Raw genomic sequence first — 21,542 nt, 5'->3', positions numbered from 1 at the left:
CTGATTTACTAAGGTAAATTTACATGTTTAGATATACTGAAGTGCAAATCTACTCCTCCACCTATGTGTAATTCTACATTTCTTTCTATTTACCATTTTCAGGTGCAAATTTACACTTAGGTGCAGTCTTACATGTCTCCAATCCCCTCAAGTCAGAGAGTGGAGCCTCTTACAAGAGGATTTAAAAGTATTACATTTTAACGAGTAACCTTTCACATGCAGGTGGAGATTTCCCCCACCAAGGCAGAGATCACACTAATAGAAAGGATAGGGGAAATTATTACAGTTTAGTATTCTTTAAAAAATTAAAAATATTAAAAATATTTATAATGTTTATATTAGTATCAATATTCAAACTGTATTTTCAAACTAGAATTAATAAAATAAATGTTTATAGCACAATAACTCAAATTAAATCTGTATTAAGTAAGTTAAACATATTAATTCCATTTATATATTTTAAAGCAAACATTTTAAAATATTACACCCTCACTAACATTTTTATCTTTATTAATATATAGTAAAATATGATTGAATGTATATGTTCAATTAATTTAAACAATTTTTAATAAAACTTTAAACGTTCAACATATTCAAATTAAGTTTGTTAAACTTTAAAATAAACTAATGATTTATTAATTATATATGTTCATTATAACAAATGTGTATATGTATACACATTTTTGTGTCTTTATGTGTGTTTACACTAAGATAAAAAACAGAAGATTAGAGAAGGGTCTCAGGGCATATTTAAAGACCATGACATAGACACAGCCCCCGATTCACAAAACATGTAACAACATACGGAGTGTCTATGGGTCTAAAATGATATTTTTCTGGAGAATCTGATAAGGTTTGATCAATTTACAAGGAGGAGAGAGAGTTATACCTGTGCAAATTGTGAGTACAACATGGTATCACCAGGGTGTGAAAAGTACCCATCAGTGTTCGTTCTGTACCACCCTTGTCATCATATGGGTCGTAGGGAGAACCGGTAAGGAGGTTGCCCTGTCTCTCTTAGGAGACGGGACGATTCCGTCTCGGAGCGAGGATTTAGGGCAACATCTTTCTCGAGCGGTGAAAGAGAATATTTGGGCGGGAAAGTACATATATATTTTCTCTTTGTTGTTAGACAATAGTGAAAAGGAAAATGCCAAACTGCAAAAAGAGTGGATGCACTCTGGGCGAATGGAGAGTACAGTGTGCGAAGTTTAGGGTGGAGGTAACACTGAGCAATTGGATCAGGGTCTTCTCCATCCTTACATCCTTCTCCATCCTTACAGCTATTACTGTTGAACGCCCTCCAAACGTGCATGCTGCAATGGCGTGCTATCAGGGCAGGATTGTGGGTTGGAACGAGCAATATGCCGGGGATGCATGGAAAGAATATGACGTGAATTTCAGAAAGTCGAAAGAGTTTGATTTATCATTGTTTTGGGACAAGGTGGACTCATTGTCGTGGCATAAGCAACAAATGTTCCTGTACTAGACCCGCCGGCACTTGTAGATTCAGACATTCATGTGCAATCTGTGGTCACACCTCTCACCCTGAGACGACATGCAGAAAAAATGGTAACCGGAATCAAAGAGGGGGAAAGAAACCTGAATAGCGCAGAGAGTCAGGTTAGCCCCTCCCCCGTTCCCCCGTTAACGTCCTGGCAATGATTCCATGGTTGAACAGATACCCAGACCACACCGCAGCTGCGTTATTACAGGAAGGTTTCTCCCAAGGTTTCCGGATCCCAGCCGGGGGACACATTGGCAGTGCGCACTGTAGGAACCAGTTATCCGTACAACGGAATGCTGCGGTAGTTATGGCTAAGATTCAAAAAGAACTGTCCCTGGGCAGGATATCGGGGCCATTCCAGGAAGTCCCAGTGCCGAATTTTGTCTGTTCGCCATTAGGTGTAGTCCCCAAGAAAGAGAAGGGCGAGTTTAGATTGATCCACAACTTGTCGGCACCAAGAGGGGTGTCCGTGAATGATGCGATAGACGAAGCAATTTGCACTGTGAAATATGCCTCCTTTGATCAAGCAGTTGAATTATTGCGGGGATTGAGGCGGGGCACTCTCATGGCCAAATCTGATATTGAATCCGCCTTTCGTTTGTTGCCGGTGCATCCTTTGGATCACCACCTACTTGGTTTCGCTTTTGAAGGAAAGTTCTATATGGACAAATGTATGCCGATGGGTTGTTCGATCTCTTGTGCGTACTTCGAGACCTTCAGGTCCTTTCTTGAATGGGTCATGAGACAGGCCACGGGCCACAAGCAGGTTATGCATTATTTGGACGACTTCCTTTTTCCTGGGAGCGGCGGGGACTTCAGAGTGTGCCTGGGCATTGCAGGAATTTTGCAGGCTCATGGGGGCTTTCAGGGTTCCGCTAGCGTGGGAAAACGGTTGGCCCAACCACTTGTTTGGAGTTCTCGGGTATCGAGATTGATTCTCTGGAGGGGTGCTTTAGATTACCCGCAAGCAAAGTATCGAAGTTCAGGGCGGCATTGCGCCAGGGCCTTCAGAAGGAGAAAGTTACATTGCAGCAGCTACAGGAGACGGTGGGCCAATTGAACTTTGCATTGCGAGTTATCCCAATGGCACCCCTTCTCTCGGTCGATTGCCCAAACCATGAAAGGTTTGAGAGAGACAAAGATGATTGGGCGTGGCGCACAGCGTAGGTTATCCACAGTGGGTGGAAAAAGTAAGTAAGGTGTCGATTTTAAGGTGCTCCTACAGGTGACGTAACTGTTCACTGATACGTCCTAAATGGTTGAGGGGTTGAGTGCGCTACTGGGGTGTAGGCGCATCCCTGTGGTGGGCACACTTGTAGGGAACTGTGTGTGGCAAGACAACACAGTGATTTCCAAGCAATTAGTTCAAATAAAGTTCCATTGGTTGAAGGTTTCAAAAGTTTTAATCAAAATCTTTCATTTGATGTGTTTCATATTAAATTCATATGAATTAGCAGACCATCAATTTAATCCATCAGAAACTGTGGGTGGCTCCGATGCATTTCGGACAAAAATGTCCTTTGTCAAGGAGCACTGAAACAAAGGATATATAGAACCAAATCAATGCACATAGCGTAAAAAATAAATAAGGTACATTTATATTTACATGAGTGACTCAAAGTGTGTTCCACATGCGTCCAATAGCGGGATAACGGAAAAACGTGAAAGGAGTGATGTCTCACCATAAACAAAAAGCGTATTATCTCACCAAAGTACAACTTATTAGAGCTTAGGTAAAGAAAATGTCCGAAGTGATTTACACAAGGGTTAAAGGCGTGGGTGCTTAGCGTGAGGAAGTGATATGAACCAGGATTGAAAGTTAAACGGGAGGAAATGTGAGGCGTGACGGGAATAGTTCGGAGAGCGAGGCGATTAAAAGGTGAAAGCAGCGGCTCGGGAAGAGCATTAGGCCGGGCTTACTTGACAGTTTGCGGTTTACTTGCTGATCCTAGAAGAAAGATAGGATCCGCGTTATTTAAAAAAAAACGAGTAAGAGCGGAGTTGAAGGCTGTGGGGACAGCAGGAGAATAAGAAACACTTACTAGGTCTGCCTGTGTAGCGGAGCCGTGTGATGGGTTCCGGGAAGGTAGAACTCCGCGTTGCGAATGCGGAGTTTTGGTGAGTGGCGGAAGGGTGAAAGAAACTAACGAAGGACTAATAGAAAAAGGTGCAAGTGAACTACAGCGTTAGTTGGGGAAAGTGGCCATATTGGAAGGGAGGATAAAGACCCAAAGGTACCAGGGAAAAGAGGTATTAGACATAACGTCAAATGAATGCGAACAGCAAAATAATGGCATAATGCATCAATAAATGCCCAAGGGCGGCCTTACAGGTAACAGCTCAATTCGGTCCGGTCGTTAAGACCAAAAGGTTTCTGTGATTGCAGCCTGTACATCCAGGCGGTTTCTCTTTGCAACAACACCTTATTGTTGTCTCTGCCTTCAATTTTAGGAACAATCTCAAGGACCATATATTTAAGTTGAGCCACGTTGTGATTGGCTTCATTAAAATGGATGGCGATGTTAGACTTGATGTTTTTGGTCCTTATGTTAGACTTATGTTCGTTCAACCTTGTCTTTATTTTCCTGCTTGTTTTGCCCACGTAGGCTTTACCACATGGGCACTTTAGGAGGTAAATCAGATTTGAAGAGTCGCATGTGGTGTCTACATTCAGTTTAATGTTAAATCCTCTCATGGGATGACAGACAGTATTGCCCTTCATTACATTATTGCAGTTACTACAATGGTGACATGGTCGTGTGCCAGTGTGGGTAGTTGGAGTACTCTCAATTGTTTCCTTAGATAGAATTTCTTTAAAGTTCATGGGCCTGGTGTAGGCGAAGATCGGGGGATTTTGAAAGAGGTCACCGAAATCCGGTTCCGATGAAAGGATGCGCCAGTGTTTCATTATGATCTGTTTGTACTTGTTACTAGAAGTAGAATATCTTGAAACTAATACCATTCTCTGGCTGTCGGTTTTTGGCTTACTCTTCAGAGCTTCTGTGCGGGAGGTTGCGGATATCTAAGGAAACAATTGAGAGTACTCCAACTACCCACACTGGCACACGACCATGTCACCATTGTAGTAACTGCAATAATGTAATGAAGGGCAATACTGTCTGTCATCCCATGAGAGGATTTAACATTAAACTGAATGTAGACGCAACATGCGACTCTTCAAATCTGATTTACCTCCTAAAGTGCCCATGTGGTAAAACCTACGTGGGCAAAACAAGCAGGAAAATAAAGACAAGGTTGAACGAACATAAGTCTAACATAAGGACCAAAAACATCAAGTCTAACATCGCCATCCATTTTAATGAAGCCAATCACAACGTGGCTCAACTTAAATATATGGTCCTTGAGATTGTTCCTAAAATTGAAGGCAGAGACAACAATAAGGTGATGTTGCAAAGAGAAACCGCCTGGATGTACAGGCTGCAATCACAGAAACCTTTTGGTCTTAACGACCGGACCGAATTGAGCTGTTACCTGTAATGCCGCCCTTGGGCATTTATTGATGCATTATGACATTATTTTGCTGTTCGCATTCATTTGACTTTATGTCTAATACCTCTTTTCCCTGGTACCTTTGGGTCTTTATCCTCCCTTCCAATATGGCCACTTTCCCCAACTAACGCTGTAGTTCACTTGCACCTTGTTCTATTAGTCCTTTGTTAGTTTCTTTCACCCTTCCGCCACTCACCAAAACTCCGCATTCGCAACGCGGAGTTCTACCTTCCCGGAACCCATCACACGGCTCCGCTACACAGGCAGACCTAGTAAGTGTTTCTTATTCTCCCGCTGTCCCCACAGCCTTCAACTCCGCTCTTACTCGTTTTTTAAAAATAACGCGGATCCTATCTTTCTTCTAGGATCAGCAAGTAAACCGCAAACTGTCAAGTAAGCCCGGCCTAATGCTCTTCCCGAGCCGCTGCTTTCACCTTTTAATCGCCTCGCTCTCCGAACTATTCCCGTCACGCCTCACATTTCCTCCCGTTTAACTTTCAATCCTGGTTCATATCACTTCCTCCCGCTAAGCACCCACGCCTTTAACCCTTGTGTAAATCACTTCGGACATTTTCTTTACCTAAGCTCTAATAAGTTGTACTTTGGTGAGATAATACGCTTTTTATTTATGGTGAGACATCACTCCTTTCACGTTTTTCCGTTATCCCGCTATTGGACGCATGTGGAACACACTTTGAGTCACTCATGTAAATATAAATGTACCTTATTTATTTTTTACGCTATGTGCATTGATTTGGTTCTATATATCCTCTTTGTTTCAGTGCTCCTTGACAAAGGACATTTTTGTCCGAAATGCATCGGAGCCACCCACAGTTTCTTATGGATTAAATTGATGGTCTGCTAATTCATATGAATTTAATATGAAACACATCAAATGAAAGATTTTGATTAAAACTTTTGAAACCTTCAACCAATGGAACTTTATTTGAACTAATTGCTTGGAAATCACTGTGTTGTCTTGCCACACACAGTTCCCTACAAGTGTGCCCACCACAGGGATGCGCCTACACCCCAGTAGCGCACTCAACCCCTCAACCATTTAGGTTTGAGAGAGAAACATCACCGCACTAGATTGTCAGCAGAGGTTCACCAGGTTATGCGGATATGGGTAGCATTCCTGGAGGATTTCAATGGCAGAGTGGTGTGGCCGGTCCCCCCCACGTCATCGGCAGAGTTGGGTTTATGGACCGACGCTGCTGGTAGCGTGGGCTTTGGCGCCATCCTGGGCACAAAGTGGGTCGCCCAGAAATGGCCCGAGGAATGGGGATCGTGGGGATTAACCACCAACATCGGTTTCCTGGAATTGTTCCCGATATGGGTGGCATTGATGGTCTGGCCGGCACACCTTAGCAATCGGTCAGTGGTGTTCTGGTCGGACAACATGAGAGTGATAGAATGCATTAACCAGCAAGCTGCGCGGTGCCCATTCATACTGCGCTTAGTAAAGGAGATTGTGCTACAATGTTTGAAATTGAACGTGACCTTCAGGGCCAAACATGTGCCAGGTGTTCTCAATAATGCAGCTGATGCCCTTTCTCACTTCAAAATGCAGGTGTTCAGGGAACAGCTCCCTGCAGCAGACCAATCGCCAGCACCTTTCCCGGTTGCTCTCTGGTGGATTGGTGCCCCAGACTACCCTACCTCGTGGCATCTAGCTTAGCCCCACGGACCAGATCAGCATATGAAGGGGCATTCTTGTCTTTAAGCATGGGTGAATTTTGCGAATCTCGCGTTCGCGAATTTTGCGGATTAGCGAACTCGCAATCCGCAAAATCCGCGAATTTGCGGATTTTTTTTTGTGTTCGCGCGGGTTTCTGCCAGTTCGCGAGGGTTTTGTACAATTTCGCAAACGCGAACTTACCTGTCGGGTCGCAAGTTTTGCGAACTTGTTGTTTCTACGTGTCCAGCCTGTTTGGGACACTCTTCTTCATCACTGCCACTCTCTGTCACCACTGCCACTCTCTGACTACTCATGCCACCCTCTGGCCCACCCATGCCACCCTCTGTTTCATCTCAGCACCCTCTGGTTGTCCAGTCAGTGTACATTATTGTGGCAAAGCAAAGCACACCTTCCCTGCCTCAAGTGCCCTGAATTAATTTGGGGCTGATTAATGTGTCACAGAATATTTTTTTAGCTGGCACCTGCTTCCTTAGTGCTTCCTGATTAGTGATCTTTTGCACTTGCTAAGTGCTTTCATTGTTGCAAAATTAGTTACAACACCTGCCCTGCCCCAACTGACAATAATGAATTAGGGGCTGATTAATGGATTTGAACTTCCAGCCTGGCTCCTGCTTGTCTCCCTTAGCTGTAATTCAGGACCTTTGTGGCATATGTGTAACTATTCTGAGGTTCAGAGCAGGGTCACATAATAGTTGCAACTGGCAACTGAACTCTGGAGGGGCCCCTCAGGAAGCACTACAGGAAATGGCTACTAATGATGAGCCTGAACTTTTGAACCTGGTAAGTAGTTTCAGTTTTGCTAAGATCGTATTTCTGCAATTTAGCGCTTATTTGCGGGGCGCGAAGTTGTACTGGGAAGCCGCGAACTCACGCGATCAGTGCGAGCAAGCCATAAAATCCGCTGCTCGCGGATTTGCGGATTTTGTGGGAGATTCGCGAATCTCGCGGATTGCGAATTTACCGAAAATCCGCAAAATCCGCGAGCGAAACGGATTTTCCGCCCATGCTTACTTGTCTTACTGTACTTTCCTTGGGCAGGGTTGGGAGAATAACTGGGCACATGAGGACAGTTTTGTTGCATACCTAGAGCTGATGCACAGGGAAGGGCGCTCGGTGGCAGCCGCAAACAGACACAGGGCTGCTGTTTCATGCTTTGCTCAGGCCAGGGGCGTGAGGGACCCTACAAACATGTTTGTAGTGCGCAAAGCGTTGATGGGCTGGCGTCGCTTTCAGGGACACTCGACAGATTCAAGAAAGCCCATTGGGCTGGTAAGGCTTACAGCCCTGTTGTTAGCTCTTCCTGATGTCTGTAGTTCCCCTTGGGAGGTGCTGCTTTTCAAGGCAGCGATCATGCTAGCGTTCTATGGGGCCCTGTGATTAGGCGAGCTAGTAGCCGCGTCAAAAGTGGACAAAGAGGTTGGCCTACAAGTGGCCTGTGTGGGGATCCATGCAGACACCATGTGTGTAACGATCCAAAGATCGAAGACCGACCAGGAGGGAAAGGGGGAAACGATAGTGCTTCATCGTGCTCGGACCAACCCTTGTTGCCCAGTCTCGCATGTGGAGGCTTTTAGGTGGCAGCGGGACGGGACACCCGGAGGGGCACTATTGTGTCACATAGATGGTACCCCTTTAACGAGGTATCAATTTAGGAAGGTCCTGGACTTAACTATCGCAAAGGCAGGCTTGGATCCCGCGGAATTTGGCTCCCATTCTTTTTGAATCGGGGCAGCAACTAAAGCATTGGTAAGGGGACTCCCAGCCGAAAAGGTTAAAAGGATTGGGAGGTGGTCCTCTGAGTGTTACAAACGCTATGTACGTGTTGACATGTGGTGACATAGCTGGATGACTCACGCTTGTATCTCTTGGTTTTGCAGGTTCTCGAACCTGTCACGCGGGAGAGTAACTTGCTTAATGTCCGCAGAAGACAGCACCATCGCAACAAAAGCAACAGGAAGATCATCGGACATTGGTGACTTGGGTTGTGGGCCACTCTTATGTTAGGCGTGCAAAAAATGTATTTCTTGCAGGTGACAGGATTAGAAGGGCGAGAGAGGAGGGGTTCTCCATCTCATTATTCAGGAGGGGAGGCCTGGGTATTCGGCAGTTCAGGGATTACTTTCTGGAATTATTGTCGCAGCATCCCACCCCACCGTCAGTGGTGATACTTCACCTGGGGGAGAACGACTTAACCAAACTGGGGAGACGCATCCTGATAGATGAGATCATATCCACTGCGGGGTGGGTTGCTAGGACTTGTGCGGGTTGCACTGTAGTTTGGTCACAACTTATTCCTCGTTGGCAGTGGCGAAGGGGGACTCAGTCAAGGCGTTGAATCACTCGGTAAAGAGGATCAACACACAGTTGGACAAATTGTTTCGAGCCCCCCGGTTGCAGACGATTCCTCATGAGTGTATTTGGGGGGAGCATTTCTACCTGCGGGACGGGGTACACTTGACTGAGGCTGGGAACATCCTGTGGTCGAATAACATTTTAGCATGCCTAGAGGGATATGCGAAGAGGACATGACCTTTCTGAGGAGTTGGAAGGGGGAGGCCAGATCGTCGGGTAACAATGCTGGCCTGTGGCGGTAAGGTCATGACCGGTGAGCAGCTATTTTTAAGGTCTTAGGGGGCGGCATCATCCTTTGGAGGTGTCAGCCCAGGGGGAGGAGGGGTCACTGGCCCCTCCTAGAACTTCAGGGGCAGCTGGTAACGCAAGTTAGGGCCCTCCTTCACTGGTTAAATGAAGTTCACGGGGTGGACCGAGTAATTAACGGGCTCGGCTGCATAGGTGGACCGAGTAAGTAACGGGCTCGGCTGCATGGGTGGACCGAGTAATTAACGGGCTCGGCTGCAAGGGTGGACCGAGTAATTAACGGGCCCGGCTGAGCATGCGCACCTGCGTAAGGGCGCAGCTTGTAAGACCTGACACCGGTTAGCGACCTTGCCATATTGCCATCAATGTTAGTATGCAAAATTTTCAGATGAGGATGTTAGATTCGGTTAGGAAACAAGCTGTATTAGAATCTTGTTAAGGCTAGCCGATCACAATTGTCGATATAAATGTATCTAAATGTTTCTGAATAATTTTGCATAAAAAATTGTATATTTTGTTTAGCAATTTTATTATTTTGTATCTTAATAAATACGGCCGGGGGGGTTTGCGACCCCCCGCCTTCCAAAGACAAATCATTTTCCGTTTCGTTGTGTTCCGGGTTGTTGTGGGCATACAGGGAGGGGGGCGGTAGACGTCGCTGACCATGTGAAAAGGGGGGGCCTTGGCCTCCCCCGCCGCATGGCAGCGCGGCGATCCCCTCTTCCCATGCCTGCCGGTGGTGTGGGGGCGTGATCTCCCGGCGCCCAACGGTACGCGGGAGGTGTGCGCCACACCACCGGTTGGCCGGCGCCCCACCCCTGATCCAGAGGCGTGGTTCAGTCTTCCGGTCAGAGGGGCGGGCGTCAAGGGGTGAGGGGAGGGGGCGGCCCGCCCTCTCCCCGCGTCCCTGGGAATAAAGGAGGTGGGAGCGCTCAGTTGGCCCTTCTTGTCTCCTGACGCTCCCCCACACTGGTCGTGACCCGCGCTCTGGGCCTCCTAATTTTCCCCACCCACCATCCCTGGAACAAAGCTGTTTAGTGCATTATGTATACCTGTTTTTAACCTAATTTTCTCCTAGGATGTTGAATTGAAGCAGAATTGTCAGTAGACTGTTTGTATAGATGCAATTGTGTATACATGTCATGTATTATCTATTTCGAGATACGTAAAATGTAATTGTTTAATGTTTTCTGTTGTTTAGGCCCTTTTTTCCCATAGTAGCGGATGATTGTATGTCATACATGTGTTGTAGATAGTGTAGCTGTCCTTTAGTCCTTTTTTCCACAGATCGTCGTATTTATTAGGGTATTGGTCATGCGGTAAGGTCATGACCGGTGAGCAGCTATTTTTAAGGTCTTAGGGGGCGGCATCATCCTTTGGAGGTGTCCGCCCAGGGGGAGGAGGGGTCACTGGCCCCTCCTAGAACTTCAGGGGCAGCTGGTAACGCAAGTTAGGGCCCTCCTTCACTGGTTAAATGAAGTTCACGGGGTGGACCGAGTAAATAACAGGCTCGGCTGCATAGGTGTACCGAGTAAGTAACGGGCTCGGCTGCATGGGTGGACCGAGTAATTAACGGGCTCAGCTGCAAGGGTGGACCGAGTAATTAACGGGCTCGGCTGCAGGGGTGGACCGGGTAATTAACGGGCCCGGGTGCGCATGCGCACCTGCGTAAGGTGTGCAGCTTGTAAGACCTGACACCGGTTAGCGACCTTGCCATATCGCCATCAATGTTAGTATGCAAAATTTTCAGCTGAGGATGTTAGATTCGGTTAGGAAACAAGCTGTATTAGAATCTTGTTAAGGCTAGCCGATCACAATTGTCGATATAAATGTATCTAAATGTTTCTGAATAATTTTGCATAAAAAATTGTATATTTTGTTTAACAATTTTATTATTTTGTATCTTAATAAATACGGCTGGGGTGTTTTGCGACCCCCCGCCTTCCAAAGACAAATCAGTTTCCGTTTCGTTGTGTTCCGGGTTGTTGTGGGCATACAGGGAGGGGGGCGGTAGCCGTCGCTGACCATGTCGCCTGGTGTTGGGGCTCTAATCCTTCTTCCATCCCCTAGAATTAGTCTTCAGTGCTCACCCATTTTACAATCACAGGAAAATGTGTACAAACAGAGTGACTAGACTATCCAACCGAAGTACAACAGAGTGCGAGGCCCTGTGACACAAGTGGTAAGTAAAAAGATTGCCAACCATTAACCACTTACCGCTGCCGGAGCTGGTGAAAAGGCCTCGCAGGTTCCCCCCTTGTATCCCACCACCATTTTCTCTTTGTTCTGCTTATGTTTTGGTTATGTTTTGGTTCGGTTATGTTATGTTTTGATTATGTTAAGTATTGGTATGTCATGTTTTGGTATGTTATGTTTTGGTATTTTATGTTATGGTTATTGTTACGGTAGGTTATGTTAGGCTTAGATATAGGATGGTACGCTTGCTATGTTATGTTTTGGCTAAGTTCTGTTACATTATGTTTAAAACAATCTGTAAAGGCTTCTCAATCCTCAAAGGTTTCTAGGCGCATGGCTTTCTCTCTCACTTTTTTTAAAAATCAAGCTCTACATATTTCCGTATATTACTATTTTTAGTTCTTTGCAGACCACACATCCCAGCTTTATTCTTTTTTAAACTTTCATTTACATTGCTGTTATAAAAGCCCAACATTTGCATATTGCTACCAGGTCACTCGCTTCTTTTTGCAGCATACTTTACTTCTTAATTTACTGTTGTAAAATTCCAATCATAGAATGATTGTTGATGTACTTTATCAAAACAAAATTACAAGATGACAGTCCATGCTTCTGTTTGGATGCATGGATGGCTACCATGGAATGGTTTGCTACACTTCTTCAAAACAAAGATTCCATGGGTACCCATGTCTGATTGGTTTGCCATAAACTATGCGAAAACAAGCAGTAGCAATGGTAATAGCTAAGTGAGCACTCACATTTGAAAGACAGAATCAAGTGGTTTGTCAATGTTGATGTTAATGAAACTAGTTTGCTGCTTTCCTGGTGGTCCAAGCATTTGCATAGAAGGACCTTGACCCCCTCCTTTGGCACGTCCCTTTTTTCCATAATTGCTTCAGACACTGGAACTCCCACACCTTTAGACTCACCCACTTCTCGTTCACATGGGACCCTGGTTCACCATAGGAGCAGCTCCATCGAGTCAAGAGGCCGGGGGGGGGGGCTCACTATGAGCACAATGACTCAAGAAAAGGATCCATGAATGGACACATGGCCCAGACTCCATAACTGTGGGTAAGTCTCCCATTTATTGCTTTTGTACAAGCCAAATAACAAGCCCTAAACAATCAAACTGGAAAACAAGTGCTGAAATATGCTGGGGCTAATTAGCACGTGCAAATAGGTCACTATCTTATCAAAAACTCCTTTGCAGTCATAACATAGCATTAAACTGCAATGTCATTATATATGCATGTGATCAGGTGACATGTGATCAGGTGATATACAATCTATGTTGCTTATGGAAAGTTGGAAACAACACTTCTGTGTCCATCAATCCGCCACTGGAAGGCAATGAATGTTGTAGGCAATACACAAGCCTACATTTAAAAAAACAATATAAGGATCTATAAACTTATAATCGATATATGTTAATAATATCCTCCATGCAATAAAACACACAAAAGAAATGAAGCTTGTTTTAAGAAACTACACACTGATGTAATCCTACATTTTTGGAATTAAACTAAACAAATAATATCCATGATGACGTCTCGTATAAGATGCACTTATGTGTGATCAGGTATAGAATGTGTGCCAATGGGTCATGCAGGGATCTTAATGGTTTGTGATCATGTTAGGCTTCTTCTAATACTCTAAAGCAGCATACTGAAAACGTGACCACAGTAAAAAAAATACCATTAAACTATTATCTTAAATGGAAATGTGAAAGGACAATGTATAATTAATTTGACCTAATACAAAGCACATGCATATTTTTGCACATACTCAGTGGTATTTGAACTTGTAAATGCCTTAAAATTACATTTAAATCATAGGGGACGTACGTTTGTTTACAACACGAAAACAGGACAGTACCTGAAGAAGTAAAATAAAGGTTCTGCTTTCAGTGTGCTAGTGCTCTCCTACTAACACTCTATGAAGTGAGAAGTGGCTTGGAAAATGCCTCATGTGTGTCTCAAACTGGAATCCTTTTAGATGTGCTAACACCTGGGCAGATGTACTAATATCTCACACAATTCAGAGTAGCAACCTATGCTCCTGGGCTGCACTGCGTAAGAGGGAGAGATCAAGACAGCACCATATCTACTTTTCCATTTATTATCAGAATTCTTGGCTTGTGGACAGCAGGTACCATTTGGAAAGGGGGAGCCTCCATCATGCTTTCACATGGCCTCTAAGGGGCATTACATGGGTAAAGAATATAGGCATTACCTTGAGTATGGTGGATGGTATACTGGTGCCCTTTTTATCCATGTCCAGCAGCACTCTCTAAAGTTAGTGAGTGCAGGCAGTGGCTATGAGTTCTCTCCTATTTTTAAAACAGAAACACCTGCATCAGATGTCTGTCTCAACCATTGAACTTCCTGGTCTATAGCAACAGAGCACATAGATATGTTGAACATATAACCTGGACATTTCTATTCCCTGAACACAATTTTCAAGTTAGTTACCATTTCCAGGGATTTACGTTCATGGAGAAGTAAACAAGCCACAGCTCTCTCTATCCTGTACACAAAATTTAGATCTAGCACAAGAGGAAATATCTACGTTTCTTTTTTGTTGTTGTTTTTTTATTGAAACTTTTATATTTTTATACAAACAAGTACATGAAACAGAGCAGTACACTGTAATGCATTATAAACTAAAAGAAACGAAACAGTAAAGCATTTGGACATTGGTAGATAAAAATAACCTATACATTTTATGCATGATATTATCTGGCCTCATGACGTCATATCTACATATTTTTACCCATTACACCAATCCATCAGGGGCGTTCATATTTTCAGGCCCATACTCCTTTTCCTCCGCCCCTTAGTTCTATATATCGCCAGCTCGAGATTAAATTTAGCGAGTAACCCCGCTCGCCAAGTCTCAAAGGCAGGAGGGGCAGTACTTATCCATTCTCGCATGATACAAGACCGAGTAACTGCCATGCATATAAATAAAAATTGTTTTCTTTCTACCGGGATTACTTCAGATGTTACTCCAAACAAAACTAATTCCCCCGTAATGGCTACTTCCAAATGAAGAACTATAGTCAAAAAAATTTCAATGGAAGAAAACAATCCCTTCAGTTTTAAACATACAAAAAACATATGTGTTGCATCTGCAGCAGCCTCCCCACATCTGCTACACGCTGTTCCCGCCGAGGTCTGCCATTTCGATATCTTGCTGGGAGTATAATAAAGATCGAAAATTGCCATGTAGTGTTGTGTTCTGGAGCGCCCTGTAATTAAGACTTCTTTAGCTAATTTAATTGATTCCTCTAGTTGGACTAGTTTCAAATCCAATCTTACTGTCCATTTTCCTTTAGTTACTTCCATATCATCAGGGCAGGTTTTTAACAACAATTTATAATACACACCAATTGACGTTTTCTTATGTAAACTGTCCATAATAGGAATTCTAACCAAAGGTGCATTTACTTTAGTAATATAGCTGTGAATTTGTAAATATTTAAGGTAGTCAGAGCCAGATAGGTTAAATTTATCCTGCAGTGCCGTGAACGGTAAAAGAGACCCATATCTACGTTTCTGGCTATATTTTATTTTCATTTTCCTTGAACATCCTAGCAATGTGGTTGATGTGGAGAAAGAGGGAGAGTAAAGAACAGGAACAATCTGTACCTTTGTGTTATGATAGGTTTCAATAACTCCTTATCGGATATACAAACAAATAGTAATGCCTGCCCCCATTAGTCTTCATTTTAGTCCTTAGTCTGAGCTTCCAGTATTACATGGGTAGAATATGAATGTAAAACCAACCAGAGTGGTCTTTCATATCCCCACCCCACATCCACTCCTGAAAAGTGCAACCAGCCTGCAAAATTCTTCAAATATTACAGGGGCTGGGTATGGGTAAAATACAATTCCCTGTCTTTTGTTGAAGGGCAGCAGAAAAATATCAGCAAAAACAGCAAGAACATCTCTCCCACTTGTCTGCAACTAGTTTTGAAGGAAAACATACACTAGCAAGAGATCCAGAAACAGTGGGTCCAGCTAGGATTCCCAACTGGAGGAGCAATAATCAGAAACAATTAGGGTTAGGGTTGTCAGGCCAGGAGGAACTTGACTGCTTCCAGGCTCCAGCTGCAGTGGAAGGAAGAGCAGTAGTTCTGAATTGTTAAGGAACCTCATTCTGGAAAAACTTTGGTACCATTAAATTGGTCGTGTCCCCCACTAGACTACCTGATGCAAAGAAATTTGATGATGGTCCAAAAACGTATTTTACTTTTAAGACAATTCTTCCACAAAAAAATACTTTAGTGCAGAGAGGGGATATTTTAGCATGTCCCAGATCCCTGTCATTTTTAGGTCTCAGCTGCAGAAACCTTTAGCTGTGTATCTGTTGGAGAACTATTTTTTGAATAATTTACATATACATAGAGTGGAGTGGAGTTTCGGTCACCTTATTATTGTTTGTCTTTGTCGTTTATGTCACAACTCTGCTCTTGATTCAATGGATTTCCTCTCTGCGTTATTGTGGACGCCTTATACAAATGTTTTTTAACTATTTCAAAAAGTTAATCAGGTGTGGGGATACACACACAATTCAAAGATGGCTTCCGTGGATGCTTTGAAAAGAATGTATACAAATTAAATAAAGTGCCTTCAAAGATAAGTACCATCGACGTAGGGCTTCTTCAGCATTTGTATTTGAATGAATTTTATTTTATTTTTAGGCACAAATTAGCACAGCCATTTAGTATAAAACAAAAAAGCATTGGTAAAGCCAAGAGGTTTCATGTTCAAGCACAATTGACGTTGCCAATGCTGGTTATTCTTAGTGGGAGAAATATCTGAGTTTTGTAAGTGTAGGCAAGGCAATGGAACTATTTACCAGCAGTAAATAAAGTTAGGCTGAAAGTCCTTGCAAGCATTCTTTGCAACTGCTGGTACTAAAATCCACTAGATGCTTCACTGTATATTCCCTGCCCCCAGAAATATTATTGTCAAAATCTCCACCCCTCGCTTGCTAATTGAGCCAATGGCTAGTTATAAAGCAAAACAACGTTACAATTGGTAGCAGTGAGCATTGTTATTCGCACATCCCCTTAAATGTCAGTAGTAGAGAAACTGTATATGGCAGGGTGCTACATCAGGCCGCACTTTCGCTACCTATAGAGTGTAACTAGAGTGTGGTGGAATACCACACTCGTTGAAACTGGAAAGTAGCCTGGAGCACGCCAAATGGGTGAAAGTATGTGATTAACAGTCCTCAAATAATAAGTTGGTCAAAATTTCTTTTTATTACAGTTCTTAAGAAATCGTGTTTCAAATTGCACAAATGTCCATAGCTGATGTAGAGGCATTTATTGTGAAGTTCATGTGTAGATAAAATCACCAATAGAATACTGCTACAAGATGTAAATGCAGTTGAAGACTTATTTAGGGCTAATACAGTCAACACGTTTCATCTTATAGACCTTTTCAAGGCTTCTGTATGTCGAAAGCAAGTTATCAAGTAAAATAGTTATTGTAGAATTGTCAATTGCAAACTGTGTACCTCTGATGAGGTTAAGTGACAGGCAGGCGGATGTTGTGTGTAATTTAAACCACACTTTCTTGAGGACCAGAATAAAAAGAAAACCCATTTTTTCTTTTGTGAATTGTTGATCACATACTTATACCATTATTTTGGACTCCAACCCTAACCATTTATAATTCCATCCATCTTTTCTTTCTTTTCTATCCAGCCACCTATTAATCCGTCCTGTTTTCTGTTTTTGTCCCTCTTGCTTTCCCTCCATTGATCCACAACCATCCATCTTTTTTGGTATTATCCTTCTATCCATCCAATTATCTCTCCCTCCTTCTCTCCCTCCATCTGTCCTACCAACCAATTTGCTATGCTTCGCCATATCATTCCATTATTCTCTCAATGTTTTCCATTTAACTGTCTCTTCATCTATTCTTCCATCCAGTTATCATTCCCTCCATCCACTCATATTCCACCCACACATTTCTCCATACATGTTTCTATTTTTCCATGCACCCTCCATCCATCACTCCAACCTGCTCTCCACCCACCCACCCATCTATCTCTCATCCTTCCATTTAACCAAAGACCCATCCATCCATCTCTCCATCCCCTTCTTTGTGCTCTCGTTTCATTAGTTCCCGCATCCTGCATTCCACAGATTTATCATATTATTTTTCTGCAGTTGAAGTCATGAGCTTCTATTTGGGGACTTCCCTCTCTAAAGAACAGTAAACCTAAATGTAAATGCTATAAATTACACAGAATTCCCCAGTGACATTAACCGCCTACCCAGGCTGCTAAATTGGGGGTTTCGTGACACTCCTCACTCTTTGGACTATGTATTAATCCATTCTAAAGCCATTGCATTTCTTTGATTCTTCCCGATTCCTACATCTTCAACTGGATGTCTTGTCCCTCTCATCAAGATACTGGTTGAATGGAGGTTTTGTGTTTGGTTTTACAATGGCTGATTTTTGGAGGGTTTGGAATGAACTCTTTACTTCCATGTAATCTGCAGGTACCTCCGAGGACTTGTATCTAGTTATGGCCATCAACTGTTTGAAAGTTTAAAAAAGCCTCTTTTTCCACCTGAGATGAATCTAAATGTGTCTTTGTGTACAGGCCTTTGGTGGCTGATTTGAGTTTGGAAGGCAACAGCAATGCATAGTTTGTTAAAGAAAGAGTGCTGGTGCTGAGGCGCTATTCGGAAGCCTGCAGCCGGTTCAATTAAATGTCAGTGCACTGAATATCAAGGCTGGTTGTCTTAAATCCAGATCATGCCTCTTTAATCCATTTCAAGAGACTCCCTGTCTCTTTACCCAACTTTTGAAGGTTCATGCTTTCTCCCTTTGTGATGGTTTTGCAGTCTTTCTCTTCCTCCGTCTTACCAATCTGTATGTTTTTCTCTCCTGTCCTTGGAAAATATCCATTTGCTGGTCCCAAAAAATAAGAGCTGGTGCCCCCCACCAGTTACCTCCCGCAGCGATTAAGCACTGGCAACAGAAAATCTTTCAATTTCTAGAATTTAGGATACATTTCCAGAAGAATCTTCCAGCAGGATTCTATTAATCATACTATCACAATTAGGGGGGAAGTTCTGGCTTATCCCCTCCAGATGTAGCACTTCCTGCACAAAATGGAGAAATTTCTGTTACCACCAATTCTCACTGCAAGACAGGTTATTTCAAACTCTCAGTGCTAGACAGGTCACAAACCTGTGCTCCTCAAAGGAGATATGTTTCTTCTAAAAAGGTTTTTAATTTGGGAATTCATTGAAGGGTGTGGGGTCCGGAGAAGACAGTCGTTCTTCAAAACAATGCCTGCGCTTTCTGAGGTCACCCGGCAACAGTTGCAAATCAGTTTCCTCCTTCTTTGAGGTGTTGGTAAATGATCAATGGCTTGCAACAGCAACCGTATCAACTGTATCAATGGATTGCAACTGCAGCTGCAAACCATTGATACATACCACTGCTACTCGCAATTAGAAAGAGACACCCCTTTCATGGTCCTTCCTAATTGTGAATCAGAATGCATCGCAAAGCGCATTTTACGAGTCAGAAAGGCTTTTATGACGCGCACAACAGGTTTAGAATATTGCACATAATAGTAATATGTTTGCAAACCCTGTGACTTCATGGATCACAGGGTTTGTGAACGTAATAGTGTTGAATGCATTGGATCCCAAATTCTGAGATATTGATTCAACCCAAAAAATGTTTAAGCACAACAGGAAAATAGGCTTTTAATAATAAAAAAGGAACAAGGAGGGTTTTTAAATAATTGATGCTAGGGGAGAAGAAAAAACCCTTGTGCTAACTGCTGAGAAATTTGTGTTGGACAGTTCATATCTATAAATGTATAAATGTATCAGGGAGCCACATTTAATCTCTTTCATTTATGTCTTTACTCATAGGTGAAGGCCCCTGCAAAAGCACCATTTCCCCCTACATACCTCCGACCTGAAAAGCAATTCTCAGTTCACCAGAACCATGAACAGCACATCCTCAGGGAATGATACACAGTGTCATTCCCAGGTACTGCACCCTTTCATCCCCACGCTGTTGACCATCATCTTCGTATTTGGCTTCTTCCTAAACACTGCCAGCCTTTGGATATTTTGGTTCCATATCAAGAAGTGGAGCTCAGGCATGGTGCTCCAGTTCAATCTAGCATTGACCGACGCCATCATCACCCTGGCAGCCCCAATGATGATCACCTACTTCTTTCTTGGCAACCACTGGCCCTTTGGTAACTTCCTTTGTCAACTCAATGTCTTCTTATTGAGCACGCACCTATACGGCAGCATCTATTTCCTGGCACTGATCAGCATCCACAGGTTCGTGGCCATAGTCCACCATCACAAGAAATCATGTTTTAAGAGGAAATCCTTCATTATAAATATATGCCTGGCTGCATGGCTTATCCTCTTCTTTCAAGGATTTGTTTTCTTCTTCTCTCTGAGGACTACAGTTGTGGACAACACAATAAAGTGTTTGAACATCCATCAAGGAGACATGGTCAATCTTTTCTTTTATTGGAACATGCTTTACTTGTTTCCCAGCTTCCTCCTGCCATTCACCATATCTTTGACCTGCTATATCCGATTGGGAGTATTTGTTTCCAAGATGACAAGCAACAGTTTAAGGGGCCAGGTGATGAGAACTAGGTCCTTACAGATCATCACTGTCTCTCTGGTGATCTTTGCCATCTGTTTCCTACCGATACACATCAGCAGGACATTAGGAGTGATTATCAAATATTTCTCTATGGGCTGCAATCTGCTGCACAAAGTGGAAACGGCGTATTACATATCGTGGGTCTTCACTGCGGCCAACTGCTGTCTGGATCCCCTGCTCTATATATTTTCCACTGAGATATTTTACCAGTCCTTCACACAGATTCCAAGTTATATCAGATGGGCTAAGTAAGTAGCTCAGTTTTTGCCTAAGTCTGTGTCTTGAGAAGTAACAAGTACCTGAAGCCCTACAGGAATGTGAACCACTGATATCTAAGGGCCCTAAACAAGGTACATTTGAAACACAACAGTTATCCTTGGCTTCCTTTTTCAGCACTTCCATAGCCAGATCCAGTGATTATGTTTGTGTGCATGAATATTAAATAGAAACTATCCATGGATTTAACATTCTAAAGATAATGTATTATTTCCCCTACACAATTGTGAGTTTCCTTCTAAATGGACTGAGCACCTGAACCAAATAAGGATTGCACATACATCCAGGTCTTCAGCAATATCCCTGGGTGCCATCTCAGACTCAAAACTACATTTGAGACCAACATCAAGGTGATAGCAAATTACCATCTCTGATTTACATGTAACATTAAACATTTCCTTCCCAAAGGAGACTTGACATCCCCTTACCACCCGACTTGCTCCTTTAGAAGCAGGCCAGCACTCGCAACTCATCTAATTTCAAGAGTTTGGAAATTGGATCAGAATTACTTTAGCCCAGGAAATACTTGAATGCCTACCTGCACATTCAAGACTGACTGCCTTTCTTAGAAGGAAATACACATGAATACCCCAAACTACTGGGAAAATTAACTGGTCCTACCTGGAGTAATCTAAAACCTGAGCGCAGAGCCTTGACTACCTTGATCTTCTCAAGTACAAGAAAACTTCCACCACAAAATGCCCCTTCTTAAGCAAAGGACAACACTTATTGAGCTCCTTCTGAAGTAGGATACAAATGGCCCTTTATTTCTCCCTATTCAAAGCCTGATTAAATAAAATCACCTGCTTGCTTGCAGAATGCACAGGTGAGGGTGCCTTTATTTAACATTTTCTGTAGGCAAGACTGGTTCAACGCAGGTTAATAACGTCTAAAATCTTCCTATCACTTGCCTGTGTACATTAATCTTGTTATTACCAATATGTTATGTTTCTGTTTAACCTGTCATCAAATGCTCTGACACTCCTGTTCAAGGTCAAAACAAAAAATAAAATAAAATAAATAAGACCTGTGAAGACTTTATCTTTTAAGAATGTATATGATGTTTTGC

At 43.1% G+C, this 21,542-nt stretch overlaps 1 protein-coding gene across 1 annotated transcript; it reads left to right on the top strand.

The window, feature by feature from the left end:
• Positions 1-19,510: 19,510 nt before the first annotated feature.
• LOC147710444 (P2Y purinoceptor 4-like) lies at positions 19,511-20,449 on the top strand. The gene has a single exon (XM_086920004.1). The coding sequence runs from the start codon at positions 19,511-19,513 to the stop codon at positions 20,447-20,449; it is 939 nt and encodes a 312-aa protein (XP_086776130.1).
• The last annotated feature ends 1,093 nt before the right edge of the window (positions 20,450-21,542 follow it).

Source organism: Lissotriton vulgaris, chromosome 5, assembly GCF_964263255.1.
Source record: "Lissotriton vulgaris chromosome 5, aLisVul1.2, whole genome shotgun sequence".
Taxonomy (NCBI): Eukaryota; Metazoa; Chordata; class Amphibia; order Caudata; family Salamandridae; genus Lissotriton; species Lissotriton vulgaris.
The sequence above is the reverse complement of the archived record's forward strand: the minus strand, read 5'-3'. Positions and strand labels throughout refer to the sequence as shown.